General features: G+C 40.8%; 2 protein-coding genes across 9 annotated transcripts in view; one reads left to right on the top strand and one right to left on the bottom strand.

Annotated features, from left to right (window-relative positions):
• The first annotated feature begins 424 nt into the window (after window positions 1-424).
• Window positions 425-10347, top strand: LOC138211314 (cysteine-rich and transmembrane domain-containing protein 1). The gene is made up of 3 exons (XM_069171092.1): window positions 425-571; window positions 4930-5243; window positions 9213-10347. Exons 2-3 carry the CDS (start codon window positions 4949-4951, stop codon window positions 9314-9316), a joined length of 399 nt encoding a protein of 132 aa, XP_069027193.1. The 5' UTR covers window positions 425-571; window positions 4930-4948; the 3' UTR covers window positions 9317-10347.
• A 1945-nt stretch (window positions 10348-12292) lies between these two features.
• The window catches only part of tenm2a (teneurin transmembrane protein 2a), a 200508-nt gene continuing 198003 nt past the window's right edge, over window positions 12293-14797 (bottom strand). For all 8 annotated transcript variants that reach the window (XM_069171449.1, XM_069171450.1, XM_069171451.1 and 5 more), the window contains one exon: window positions 12293-14722. In XM_069171449.1, coding sequence (XP_069027550.1) covers window positions 13985-14722 — 738 coding nt within the window. In that variant the 3' untranslated portion in view covers window positions 12293-13984. The remainder of the gene's footprint in view (window positions 14723-14797) is intronic.

The raw sequence follows: 14797 nt of genomic DNA, 5'->3' as shown, positions 1-14797 counted from the left end.
GCTCAAAATATGTATTAATATCTTTATATATTAATGCCTAAATAGTCTATGTTATCATACACAAAATTGTTCTGTTTTTGTGTAGGCCTGCGTGTAAAATCTGCCAAATTTTCACAATTTAACCTCCAAGGACAAAAGCAACTGGGTCACTAAATAATGGTTAACATGTATTAGTGACTCATCGGAGTTGTTACCTCGTCGTGTGTTAATTTGTCATTGTCTTGGTGATGTATGCCTGTTTAATCTTTTATCGAGTCAGATGATCAGAAGTCATCGTTTTTTCCCCCTGACATCCCCCCGGTCGGTCATCGCTCTAGCTTCTGATTGGACGCTCTGAGCAGCGAAACGTCTCAGCAGCCAATCCGGACCTTTGTTGCCCAATAGCACTGCCCGTGCCGTATCTTTCAAATGACGTCACGTCCAGCAAAAGCGTCGATACGCGCTGGACTTGTCGGAGAGGGTCGTTCTGCTCATTGCGGTAAAAAATAATAAACACGGAGGACTGACGGAGTTTCCTCCTAAAGAGACATCGCAGCTGTCTGCAACACACGGGGGATTTAATTCATTCAAGGTAGGTGGTCCAAACACGTCCTTGAACGAGATGTTTACGTGTTAATGAGCCCAGTCACCATGAACATGAAAAGAGGGCTGGGAATGGGACCAGTGCTGGAACTGGTCGTGGCCTGTATAAGTGCTACGTCTGTCGGCCCTATTCATTTAATATTATATTGATAGCCTAAACACATTTTCTCACGGTTGGCGTGAGTATGACCAAAAAAAATAAAATAAAATAAATTAATGTTAATAAGCTGCTAATAGCAGCACAGCCGAATGTTAATGCTATAACAAACGAGCGCGAGCTTAATTGCCTTTTTCAAATGAATGTTATCAGGCTCATTGTAGCAACAGAGGTTTTGTTTACCGCACTGGAAATTATGTTTTTGTTTGATCATTTTTCTCGATTCATCTTATTTGACTATTTTTTTTAATTTAAATTTTTTTTGTTTGTTAGATTATTAGTCCTAAGTGTGTGTTTGTGGTTGATAAATTGTGGTTCTGACTCCTCGTAATTAGGTCCAGTGTGTGTTTTTTTTTTTTTTTTTTTTTTTCCCCGTAATCAGCCGGCCCTTTCTCCAGACGCAGAAAAAGTAAACATGGTCTGCCGGGCTACAGAGCTGCTCTGTCACACGGATAGCACAGCTTATGTGTGCACAGTCTAAATATAATGAAACTCTTTCAGCTTAAACTAGGCCAATATAGACCTGTTGTTTTTTTAATAGCTTCCCTTAAGAGGCCATAGTTTCCAAGTTAAAATAAGGATTTATGATGTAAATGGGTAATACTGGCACTGGACATATTTACTTTATAGTTGACTTCATATGGTTCATATTACGGGTACATTTCTTGTTTAAATTTCTATGAAAACTCTTACGTTCTCACTGGATCATGTCAGGTCATTATACATGTATTCATAATCAGCAGATGTTAACAGAATAGGTTTCACAAAGTTTAATTCAAATTTTAACTTCCTTAGTCGACAGAGATAATGTTTTGATGTAATAACGTCCACCCAGTTAAATGCTTTTACAGTAAATTGTTAAATGCTGCCATCATAATACTAATAATAATAACAACACATTTAGGGAACTGACTAAACTTGTGGTTTCAGAAGGATTAAATGAATTCAGGTCTCAGGTGAACTGTCCATGTGTGTGTCTGTGTGTGATATGATCACCATTAGGCTGTTGTGAAAACATTGTCGGAGCTCACTCACTTGTTTCTGCTTTTCAACAGGGGAAAAACAAATGACACATGCAAATAGACACAGCCATGCAGTAAAGACACACACACACACACACACACACACACACACACACACACACACACACAACACACACATTGAGCAAGCTTTGATAGGAATAAGGAAATACAAATCATTTTCCATCTAAACTTGATCTGATACCAAAATCTTGTGGAGTTTGACGTGGATATAATAAAAAAAAGGGAACATATCATGTGAACCTTGATGGTTCACATGATGGTAGGTCGACATCCTTAATGTGACTTCTCAGCCTTTAGCCAGTAATCTAACACTGTATACAGAAAAATACAAAATCTACCTATTAACAAGGAAGAAAGAAAGATCTGATAATAGATCTTGTTCACAGCAGACATTTTAGCATGTCGAAGCAGGAAGAGCACAAGGTGCATTTAGGTGTGCTAGCTCCAGGATTGTCGTATTGTACACGGTGTATTACTGGCATGGCAAAAACAAATCACCAGGGATCGTTCAGTTCCTCCTTGAACAACGTAACCATAGTGACGGAGGCCTTGTCATTTGTCCGTAGCTTTCACAACACATTCAGGTGGTGAAATGACCAGCCATCTTTTGAAAAGCGCGACAGTGAAGTGACTCATTTTATTGAGAGTTGTATTCCTTCCTCTCCCTGTTGGCCTGTTTCATTTTAACACTCCCACATTATTTCACAGAAATAAAAAAAAAAAAGTGTCTTTTCCTCAGGTATAACATGACCCAAGAGCCACAGTTAAACCTTGTTACTCATATTATTAGGTAATCAGAGAGAAAATGATACTCGGAACCCAATACATTTAACAGAACAGTAATAAGTACAGATAAAGCCATAGGAAAGTGCTGCTCTTGACACACAGTTTGAAGATAGGGCGACTGTATTGTTTTCTTATAAGATTGGATGTGGATGGAGCGGACGAGCACAACGTTAGTTAGAGTTAGAGTGCTGTTTAGATGTTTCCAGTGTACACATACACAACGTTACAGAGGAATCCTGGGAGGCCGAGCACAGTTGCAGTTTTCCATCTGGCCCACTTTGCCTTGTTATGGTTGTTCTGCATGAGCAAATTCAGCGATGGAGGCAAGCATGGGGGTTTGTGATGGGCCCAGATCTTCCTTAACAGAAGCCATTAGTGATGGGTTGGCAAACTTCCCTCTCATGAGGTCTTAAGAACAAATACCCTTTCGACACTAAGCTTGTGGTACTCTCAGAATGAAGATGAAAACAGTTCAGCAACAGCATCAAAAAGAAATATTCTTAAATCTTCTCTTCCACGTTGGTTTCACACATCACATGAATGTGTGAGCTAATATGACATGTCACGTTTGTGTGTTAGTAAAGTGTGACTAAAGGGGAAAACGAAGTGTGAACTGTACAGGCCTATATGGTGACAGCAATGGCTTTTTTTCCGTCCCATGGTTCATTTCATTTGCCTCACACCGCACACTGTCGTGCTCGCTTCTACATTTTAAAGTCTGTCTGTGAACAGTGAAATCATGGTGCTTGTTTCTGAAAGGATTGATGTGAGTAGTGATTGACCCTCTAATCGCAAGACTCCCTCTGCTACCATTAAGATAATGTGCCGTGCTTGTCCTTTCTGTTTGGCTGTGCAGGTCGTGGTTGTTTGCCCTGTGAGTCTGCAAAAGCATGTAACTGCAGGAGAGTTTAGGGATTCAGGGAGTCTTCTAATATAATATATACTTCTCTGTCCTGGGTAACAGTTGCATCATTTTTATGCCTGTCTAATCAGGACTTTGGGGAATTTATTATTTAATGTAGCTCTAGAGGCTACGCAACCCTCTTACAGGGAACCAGGAAGGGAAGATTTAGAATCCCAAAGAGGGGAAATTTAGTCGTCACAGCAGCATAGAAACACAAAAAAGGTGCACACGATATGAGAACATTTACAAATACATATACATAAAATAAGATAGATTAAAAAAAAGAATTATTTTAGCAGTGAGGGGAAGAAAAGGGAACATATTTTGTTTGTGGAAAAGGGCAATGGAGCAAATTAACTGGGATTCATCTAAACTTAGAAGATGGCCTTTGAGAATGATCCAGATAAGCATTAATAACCCCAACGTCTCTACTCTTGTTGGTGCAGTATGGAAATCACTGTATGTAGTCATAATGTGTGAAGTAGAATTTAAGTTTAGATCTAAACACGTATTTATAATATACTTATATGAGAGTATTTTATCTTCACTATATTTTTTTTACAGTATTTATGTTCTGTTGATGTTTAGATTATTTTAATTTATCCCCCTGGTGGTTGCATGTGTTATTGCAGTTAGTTTAGCAGTAGAAGTCTTCTCTTCATTCATTGGCCAATAGGGTCACATGACGTGGCCAGAGCAATGATGCACAGCAAAGATGAGGGATCACATGTGGGCAGCTAATCCTCTGCCTTTCTTACGTTGAGTGCCTTGAGAAGCAATGCTTGTGAGTACCAAAATATCAGGTGTGCTGAATTGTACTGCTTATTGAATGTTTACATAGAACTTTAACATAAAGAGAGACGTTTTTATGGAGCTAGTATTTTTTAGCATCTAAATTAAGGTAAAGCATTGTGATGACTCAGCAAAAATGTTAATTATCAAGCCATGCCTTGTTTGTTGAAAAGGAAGGTAATTTAGCACAGTGTTTTATTCTGTGTGGTACATCAGAAAAGATATGTAATTTTATTTTGACATACATACTGATTGAGTGATTTATTTTGTCCTTATTTCAGTTTAAAAAAAAAAAGATTGTTGTACACGAGAAGAGGAAAACAAACAGTAAACGTTCATTCAACTTTACTTATTCGTCTGACTCTCTATACAACAGTATGCTCGCTATCTGTCGAAGTGTGGTCTGACACCTACTCTGAGGACAGAATAATTTATATGACAAGCTTCTACTAGCATGCCTGCATAAATGCAGAAAAACAAGCTGTAGTAATTTCTAATATGTTGTATTTGTTTTTTTAAAGTTGGTATTGGTTTTCTGTTTGTTACTTGTTTAACATGAATGCCTGGATAAATCCATAAGTATTAATCTACGTGTGCTCGGTGTGTTGACGTTTCAGAAATGAAAAGTGCCAATACTCATACCATCACTCCTGTTTTTCTTACAGTGGATTGTTCAACCCAAAGATGAATTTTGAGCAGCCCCCTCCATATCCAGGCAGTGGCCCAACTGCTCCAGGCTACCCAGCCCAGGGCATGCCCCCACAAGGTTACCCACCTCAGGGCTATCCTCAACAAGGATACCATGTGAACATGGAGCAGCCTAACCCAGCTTACCCTAACTACCCTGTGGGACCAATGGGCCCTGAAGGTCCTTATCCGGGCCCCGAACAGTATCAAGGGTACCCTGGACAACCGCAGTTTGGCTGGCAAGGCGGACCCCCTCCTGGGCCTATGTATGGGGAGGCTCCTAAAAACACAGGTGAGCTGTAACACACATGAGGCCTGATTGACTAAGATCTTCAAATAAAGGGTACGAAAAACTTTTTTTGCAGCCGTTATGCGGGTGATTTACAGAGTAATTGCGTCATTAAAATCAGGTGCAAATCGCTGTATTTAAATGAGAGTTTGTGTGTTAAAGTGATTCCAGCAATGGAAACCAGAGCGACCACAAAAGGAAAAGCAAGTCTCATCCCATTGAAATTAAGAAATATAAATATAACAAGAACAAAACGCTTTATAGGAGATTATTAGCAAGAAAGTCAATACTGTGTGAAAAACAAAAAGGCGAAAAAAAGGCTTATATTAAAACGTTGGCAGATAAAAGAGGAGGGACGGTGGATGAGATCCTCTAACAAACACCGATCAGCAGGTCCAGATCTTTCTGGTGATGAGCAGGTGACTTTTCATTCAGTTCCTCGCGAGTGCTCGTGAACCTGATGAAGCTACCTGTGAATTCTGCGGGACACGTTCAGTACCTGTGACGGCACACCTGAATAACGGGACCGGGTGGGATATCCAAGCAGAGATACGCTGGAACGACCCAGAGGCAGGACGATGCTGAGCCATAAGAAGTTTTGACATTGCTGGTATTTCGTGGCTCCTCCTTGTTGTTGGCTGTCAATCATCATTCAGTTCATTAAATGACTCAGAAATGTCATCGCTGGACAGTTGACGTGTCTGAATAATTTTTCCCTCTGTCATCTCAAAAGTTCTGAAGCATCTGATTAACACGTTCCTTTCAGTTGAACTAAAATTCACCCGCAATCACTTCTCCTATTTCTACTTCCAGGTTTAGTAAATGTCATTGCGGGTGCTGAATGGATCTATTTGCATGTTCCCTTCCAGTATTTTGCACCTTCAAGTAGAAACGGCCAATATTATATTTGCATTCAGGCAAACACGCAAAATGGACAACTTGTGTTTTGCACATTCGAAAGACGCAATCCTCACTGCACGTCGTTCGTAAGTCAGCTTGGACATTTTTCTCCGGGTGGTGTGGAGTTTGCACGTGATTTTACCCACACAAACGTGACGTAAGTCAGGCCCATGGTGTGCATACCTGCAGTGCTCTGATGATACAAGAAGTGCTCTGCTGAAGGACGTGCTGCCTGGGAACAGGGCTGCATCTGGAGAGTCTCCGACTGCCGTCAGCTGCTAGAAGAGGGTCACGTGACCAGCGGGGTTAGCCGAGCGAGCGCGGTCACTCGTGAGCTAATCTGCTAGCATGTTGCAGTTGAGACATTTCAGGAGATAATGATCACTGAAAATGACATTTGTTGTCATTTAGCTCGGCGGCGTGGAGCCGGGCCATCTCGCTATCTGATATCTCTCCAGTTCGAATGTGTTCACTCGCGTGTTTGCGTGTTGGATTAAGGGAAGTTATTTGACTAGAAACTATGCATTTTCACATTATTTTTTGACTACTACGTCAATGTAAATGAAATCATAAAGTAATAGTTACAAAACATTGCTGAAACAAGGGTTGCAGTGAAAAGATTTTGAATTGCAATTTCTCTGGTCCTCCCATTGTCAGTTCTTATCCAGCAGCCAGCTGTAGGGACAGGCATGAATAGCATCTTTATTTTTTTTTATCTTATCTTTACAATACTCTTTTTGGGTCTTTTTCATAACTAAAGAATTTTGTTTTTATAATTACCATTTCAAAAAAACAATATATTCAAAACATGATTTATATTTGAGATATGACAAAATAATGTTTCAACAGTGGTAAAGTCAATTTAAACAAAATAATATCTCATTGAAAGTACATTTGAAAATGTCAATAAAATGAATAATATTCCTGACATCAAAACGCAGAGTGAAGTTTAGACAGAAGGAAGAACAGACGTTAGTCACTATCAGTCGTTCCTCCCTCTGCTGCAGGTGGAAGAAGGGGGGGCTGCTTTGGGACGGGGTGGGCCGTCTCGGCCCGCAGCCACAAGAATATTCATAATTTCACAACAACCTCAGTTAAACTCAGGAGGCAAATATTTCTCAGTCCTTTGTTAATGAGTGGCTGAGGTTGTCACTAAAATGAGAATAGCTGGTCCACCTTAAAGGTCAGTCAGCGAGCCCGGGCAGGTTCGAATAATCTCCTTCATTTAACACCAGCACAAGCACAAGCAAGACACGGGACCTTGACTGGCAAACAGCCTAAACTGTACACACACACACACACACACACACACACACACACACACACACACACACACACACACACACACACACACACACACACAGTGCACTGCCACATGCTCCGCTCAGGTGTCCGGTCACCAGCGTCCCCATCACACACTCATGTTCTCTCTCTCTCTCTCTCTCTCTCTCTCTCTCTCTCTCTCTCTCTCTCTCTCTCTCTCTCTCTCTCTCTCTCTCTCTCTCTCTCTCTCTCTCTCTCTCAATTGTTTTTTTTGTGGTTCATTCGGTTTAAGCGCTGTGAAAAATGACTTGGGCTCTGAGCCTAACTGTGATAATGGTTGTTGCAATTTGTTCCAACCAGATGGAGGTGAGAGAATTAAGAAATGGAGTTTGAGTAACAGGTTTTACCATTTTTTTCTCCCCTTTGTTGAGTCTGACAAATTTTGCTGGAACAGCCGCTTTGCATGGACAGAGCGCTTCGTCACTGTTTCCCTTCTTCTTCAGTATCGTAGATTAGCCTTCTCCACCGGTTCTGTGACCCTCGTGCAGCAGGTTCTAGCAGTTGTCACAGTAGGAGAAGCTCATGTAAGTCATAAAACTGATGAGGCTGAATTCCATTTAGTTATTTAGGTTTCTGACAGTCACAGCAGGAACAACCACCTTTTGCATTTTGCTTTGCACAATTGTTTGTTGTCAAGTAGTTGGTATTGATGGTCTAATCACATCACTGACAAATTATTTCAGCTCTCTGGGACTGTAAAATGTGACAACTTTTTAGTATTCAGAGCAATCAATTAAGGATTCATAAGTGTGAAGTCAAGCCAGGTTTAAAATGAAAGTGTGGTAATTCAGTAGCAACTCCCGACCAAGAATCCAATAAACTGTAGCACAAGCTGTGAAACAAAAAAGCAGATTGTTAAATATTCAAATTGCAAATACAAAGAGAACAGTCTCGCTTGCAGAGAACATAGTTAACACCTTTGTTGTATTAAAGTGAGCACTGAGGTGTTGCTGCTCTTGTGACTAACTTTTGATAAGCCTCTTACGGTGGATCAAAGCAAAGTGTTCTGCTGCTCAGATTATTGCTGCGAGTCATTTTGACAAGGCTGTTTGTTCTTGAATATTGGCCAATCATTTATCAGAATTCAATGTCAGAAGTGGTGTAAGCTACCGTCACTCGGTTTATTGACCAGGAGCAGGTTACCTAGGTAACTTGTCACACAGTCACAGCTGTCTAAAGCTGGATGAGTGTTCGCTTCCACATGAATGATTAATCACTAACATAAGGAAGCGGCGATGCATTCATTTAGGCCTGTTGTTTGACTTGTTTTTTGTTCCTTTGGCTGGAACAGCTGTTAAACCGTATTTATGGGTAATACAATCCTTTCACGTCTAATTTAGATGTATTGACTAAAGGTGAAATAAAGCCGTATATGTGAAGTAGATGGAGATGTCTTGTTGGGGCGTGGACGCACTGTATTAAATCCCGAAGGTTCCTGTTTGATTTGCCCCGTGATACCTTGAAGCAGCGCAGGTGTTACTCTGCTGTAATGCTGTCTGATCATGGCTGTGGGCTGCTATGGCATTACCATGGAGATGTGCCTCCCATGATGAATGTAATTAGAGGAAAATCATATCAGCCATGGTTACATTTGAACTCACTGCTGGAGACTTGACAGTGTAATTCTGTGAATTATCTCTGATTTTATGCAATTTTCAAGAAGTCACTAATTGCTGTCTTGAAATTGTCTTCTGTTGCGTTGCCCTTTTCTCTTTCACACTTCCCGACTCCCCTTTCTGTTCTCTGCAGTGTACGTGGTGGAAGACAGGAGAAGGGACGACACAGGAGACACATGCCTGACAGCCTGCTGGACAGCTCTGTGTTGCTGCTGTCTGTGGGACATGCTGACATAATGCTGCTCCCCCACTGTTCGCCCTTATTGCCCTCTTGCCCCCATTTCTGTGCCTCGAGCCCCGTCACCCTTTCTCCCCTCCCGTCTGCCTTAAACGTTACCTTCCAGCTGGCCCTCCGTTTCCTCCCCGAGTCTTGTATTCGTCTATAAATATAATCCTGGATCCCGTGTGGAAGCCTCTCCCCAGAGCCACTTCCTGCCACCTTGATGTGAAGCCCTCACATGACTGACTGACCCGTCCAGGGGTCACACTGTAGCAGCTTGTAACTGGGCTTCTAAACACAACCTGACTCTCAGGCTCTTCACTGAAATTTTGCACCAACACACAACAGGCGCACACACACACACGCACGCACGCACACGCACACACACACACGCACACACACACACACACACACACACACACACACACACACACACACACACACAAGGTATACTCGGATCTCAGGCTCATCTAGTGTGATGCTCTTTGGCACTTTACGATGATTACCTCTGCAAGATACTACTCCTGCCTGCCTGTACGACCCTCCCTCCCCCCCGCTCCCTCGTCCCCTTCAGCCATGCTATCTACAGTCCCCAAGGACTCCCCCTTATTCTGGACCCTGTACCCAAATGCCACCAAGACCCTGCTAATGAGCCACAGGGTGCTCTTAAGAAGCTGACGCTTGAAATGTATCCCTTTCATTTGCACACAAGTTGTTTTTGCAGATGTTTGTCTTCAGGTGGAATCATATGATAATAAATGGAATGCATTTTTAAAGATGACAGTGATTTTATGTTTGATTACTGTTAAGATTTGATGGCCACAATGTGTTTTTTTTTTTCCCCCCGTTTGTTTTGCTTATCTTGATATGAAAAATGATTCTAATATTATTTGTATTACTTACCTTGGAAATAAAACTGAAAAACTGAAAAAAAAAAAAAAAAAAAAAGTGGTGATCGCTAAACAGACAAAAACAAATTAACTTTTGAATGCCTTTTTGCTTTAGATGAGAGTCTTGCATTAAAATAATTTATTGCTTTAATGAAAAACGTTGTCATTTCTGTTTATTTGGTGGATTGCAGCAGTATATTGTGTGTGTTAGTGAGTGGTGTGTGAGAGAGTGAGTATAGATCAGTATACTGTAACTGTTGGTGCATGGCTGGATAAGTTCAACTATTTTTAAAACAGCTGCTGGTGCAGGATTTGAGTTGCAACAAGTCCGCCTGCCTGATGCATCAAAAATATGTTTCACAAAAGAAAGTGAAACTAAAGCAATCGGGAAAAGTCTTTACACGAAACTGACGGGGTGATGAAATGTAAAATCTGTCAAAGGTTTTGCACAGTGGGGTTAAAAAAAAGTACATTTACTCAAACACTATATGGTACAGTTTCTTTTTCAGTTTTAGGCCTCCTCAGACTGTTACTCCACTACAATTCAGGTAGCAATGTTATCATTTTTTTCTCCACAACAATAACCTGAATGGCACAGTACCAGTTGCTTTTCAGAATAAAATTTGACATTAAAAACTTTGTTTATTAAATATCATTAATTTGTAGGTTAAAATATACTCTAGTACTACTAAGAGGTTTATAGAGCCTACCTTGACCCACTACGTCATTAAAGTACTACACACACACACGTTAATACTGACGCTTGCCATTCTGCTTTTATTTTGGACACTTTTAGTATATTTTTCTTACAAACTTTGTGTAACGTTTTAATGACAGCATTTGTATATGCACCAGGCGTGGTGGTATTGGTACCTTCTCTTGGGGGCTGTGGAAACAAGCTGTGAATTTAACACGAACAAATGATTGTTTACACTGTTAGGGGGAACATGTTAGCAAATGGTATTCTATTTACACATTAAAAAGCAACTTGCAGTCCTGTTTGTATGGAAGCACGTGATGAAAAACGTTTTATGTAAGTCATTACAATAACAAACGTTCTGGAAATAATGACTTAGTATCTCAAAACAAAACTAATCATTTTGAGATACTTAGTTATTATTAAGTTTGTCAAAATAAGTTTCCACATTGACGTACTGCTAAAACGCACAGGAATCAAATTTCGTAAACAATACCATAGCTGGAACTGGCTTACTTATATTGCAGACGATTTTTCAACGTTTTCCATTTCATCTATGCTTTTCCTGCTCTAACATGCCCATAAACGACGTACACCAGGGCTCATTGCTAGAAGCAACTCCTTTCACACAGCCATCATTTAATCCATTGTTAGTACAGAATATTTATATTAGTGCTGCCGATATCGGAGATGGTGTAATTGCACAGTAAAATGACATTTATTTATTTTACAGTTAATATTAATGTAGAGCTTTAGCATCAGTGCAGTCATTATGAACAATATTGGCCCCTAACCCAAGTCTGTGCAAGAGGGGAACAGTAGCTGAGTGTGTTTGTTTCTTGGCATGGTGAATGTGGGATTTAGTGGCATCTTGTGGTGAAGTTGCAGATTTCATCCAACTAAACTCTCCTCCCCTTCTAAGGTGGCAGGGAAATGTGTGGCCCATACAGAGCAGCATGTGGCACTACACGGTGCACTACATGGTGCGCTCCGTGGAAGCAGAGCCACTCCCTATTTGGATATGAAGGACTCATTGTAAGGTAATGAAAACATAACATTTCTTAGTTTAAATTAAAAACAAAATTCTGGTTTATTTGATTCCATTTCCCTAAATCCTATGCACTGAACATTTCAGACATTTATGTTATTTATGTTTTTTTGTATTTTTTTTCAAGCATATTGGAGCAAAAATGAAGCTTATTAGTGAGACAGATGCACAATTAACAGATGGAACCAATCCTGCCTGTTTTAATTAATAGAGCTTTACAGTATATCAATAAGACTACAAAGACTGCTTTTCTATGTATGCTGTTGTCTAATGTGTTGACTAATGAGAATGTATGTTGTCAAATGACACAAGTAGTGTACAAAAACAAAAATGAGATGAAAGTGAAGCACACGTTCAGTTGAAGTAAACAATTATGTTTTATTGATAAGGTTCTCAGAAGAGTCTCGTTTCAATGAATGTATAAGAATCATCCTTCGATAATACTGATTTGGTACATTATGACATCCAGCACGAGTCTCTTCACAGTGAGAGGGATCCATTACTGCTACTGCTGTTGGGATCTAGGACAGAAATATCTCTGCTGCCAAACAAAAAACAGTCAAAAACAACAAACTGGGGATTGATATTGTAGATATGGAGTATTAGAGTGCCACAAAACTCTAGAGTAGTAAGACCAGCTAAAGATTTTGCACATTACAAGCCACTTCCTCTTAGAAATATAAAACTTGATATTCTGAACAATATTCTACTGTGCTGCATAAAGGTAGGTCTATACACTGTACATCGAAATATATTTCGAAAAAACAGATTTCACAGTTTTAAAGACTTTATTTAAAGTATAAACTGTTTTTTTAAAACACTTTATTACATAAATTATTCTTTTTGAGAGTGACTATTATTTGCCCTGGCAGCAAACTGAAATTAATACAAAAACAAAATGAACATTTATTACATATTTTACAAAAGAAAATAAACTCATCCATTAATGTTCATTTTGAATAGAACTGGTGACTCATTCATGATTGTCATATAGTACTAAGAATAAATAAATAAAAAAGAATAAAATAAAATAAATACTAACTTAGCATGTTTTCCAGACTCTGTGAGTGGTGTGTTTGATCGTTCTGTACAGAAGTGCCTTGGTGAAAGTCTCACAATTCTACCGCGACTGAAACGTACAAAACTACGGCATCTACAGTATACGCAACATCCTGAAATTTAGTGTAGTCGGACACATATGTAGTAATATGATTCTTCTCCCCATTTCAAAATAAACAATGCTGTTTGATACCACTGTCCACAAATATAGCCATCACTTTTTTTACCTTTGTTTTTTTTAAAAAGTTTTTTTATTTTTTTTAATTTTCTAGTCCATTAACAGCTTGTATTTCCGAGGATAGCCTGTGTGTTGCTCGGTTGAATGTGCGCTGCCTCAGCAGCGGAGGACGGGTCCGTGGTGGACAATGGGAGGCCTGAGACAGGGAGACGACTCATAGTATTGGACGACCTTTAACATTGCCTTACATTGCCTTCTCTGTCGTTGTTTATGATGTCCTCCTTTGATGTGTAGCTGTAGTAGTTGCACTCTGGAGTGGCTTTGTCTCCACTTTGGTCCCTTTGCCTTCATCAGTATTTATTAGAGACAGACAAGCCTTGATCGCAGAAGCCACCACAATACAACTCCCCCATGTGGTCAGTAGCTGTTGTGGCCGCTCTCAATGTGACCCAAAAAATATGGGCGAAAATATCACTATCTTTTTTAAAAAGGGGAATCTTCTCATTCATTAAGCAACAGTTCTCAAAGTTCTTCAGTGCTTTTTCAGTTGTTCAAAGTTTTTCCAAAAAAAAGAAGAAATGTTTGACTAAACTTTAAATTTTTTTGCCTGCGGCAGTAAAATTAACAATATGTTTTCTGATAAGTCATTCTTTTAAAAGTCCCTGCAGCGTTCCGTGAATAACCCCGTTGGTTGGTTAATTCTCCATGGGTTTTGAGAGGGGGCTGGGTAGGAAAAAGGAACAGGAACAGAATTTAGAGAAGTGAAAGTGGGAGAGGGAAGAGTCTGCCCTTCAAGCAAGTTCAGGTGGGCTGTTACCTCTTGCCCATCTCGTTCTGTCTGAGAAACTGGATGTTGTTGGTGCTGTCGGCCAGTTCTGGATACTGCTCCACAGGCAGTACATAGTAGCCGTCGTAGCCCTGTACTCTACCTGTTGTTAGGAGTTGCTGTCTTTCCCCTTCCGTCCAGAGGCGACTGCCTCCCTTCCCATCCCTCGCCCGCTGCTGCTCCTTGGCCCAGGCCCCTGCCAGGGCCCTCTGCCTGGCCAGCTCCAACAGTCTTACCTTCTCTTCATCTACCACGTCCACAGCAAGCCCATACCGAACACTTAGGACTAAGGATGGAACTGCAAACTCCACCGTCACTCCTCTCCTCGACCGGCCACTCACTGTCACATTGATACCGCTCTCCAGTGACTTACGCCCGTTCGTTAGTCCCAGGGCCAACAGGTCACTGTCAGCAGAGCCTACTTTTACAAAGTAGTGACAGTCCTTCCCATCCTGTGTGTAATGTGTGCCTTCCAGGTACTGGGCACCATTGAGGACCAAAGCCACTTTGCGGCTGTCGTCACTGGCCAGTGCTGACACGCCGGCCACCGCTCGGCCCTCCTTCAGTGCCAGCATTACTCCGCGGCCTATTATTGGGGTGCTGGTGCCGAACCAGTGGCCCGGCCTGTCCTTTCGTCTGCGACGCTCCTTGTTGAGCAGACGACCCTCCAGGGCCATGAAGGCCTGGTTATGGCGCTCTGCAGCCTGCTGCACACCAGTAATGAGCTTTATAAAGAAAATAAAGAAAGCTTTGTCATTTGATAGACAATAATGTATTCACACAACTGACTCATGAGTTAG

Source organism: Embiotoca jacksoni, unplaced genomic scaffold (assembly GCF_022577435.1).
Source record: "Embiotoca jacksoni isolate LCO1_2020_lvr unplaced genomic scaffold, fEmbJac1.0.p SCAF_5, whole genome shotgun sequence".
In the NCBI taxonomy this organism is placed as follows: Eukaryota; Metazoa; Chordata; class Actinopteri; family Embiotocidae; genus Embiotoca; species Embiotoca jacksoni.
This window is presented reverse-complemented; position numbering and strand designations above follow the sequence as displayed.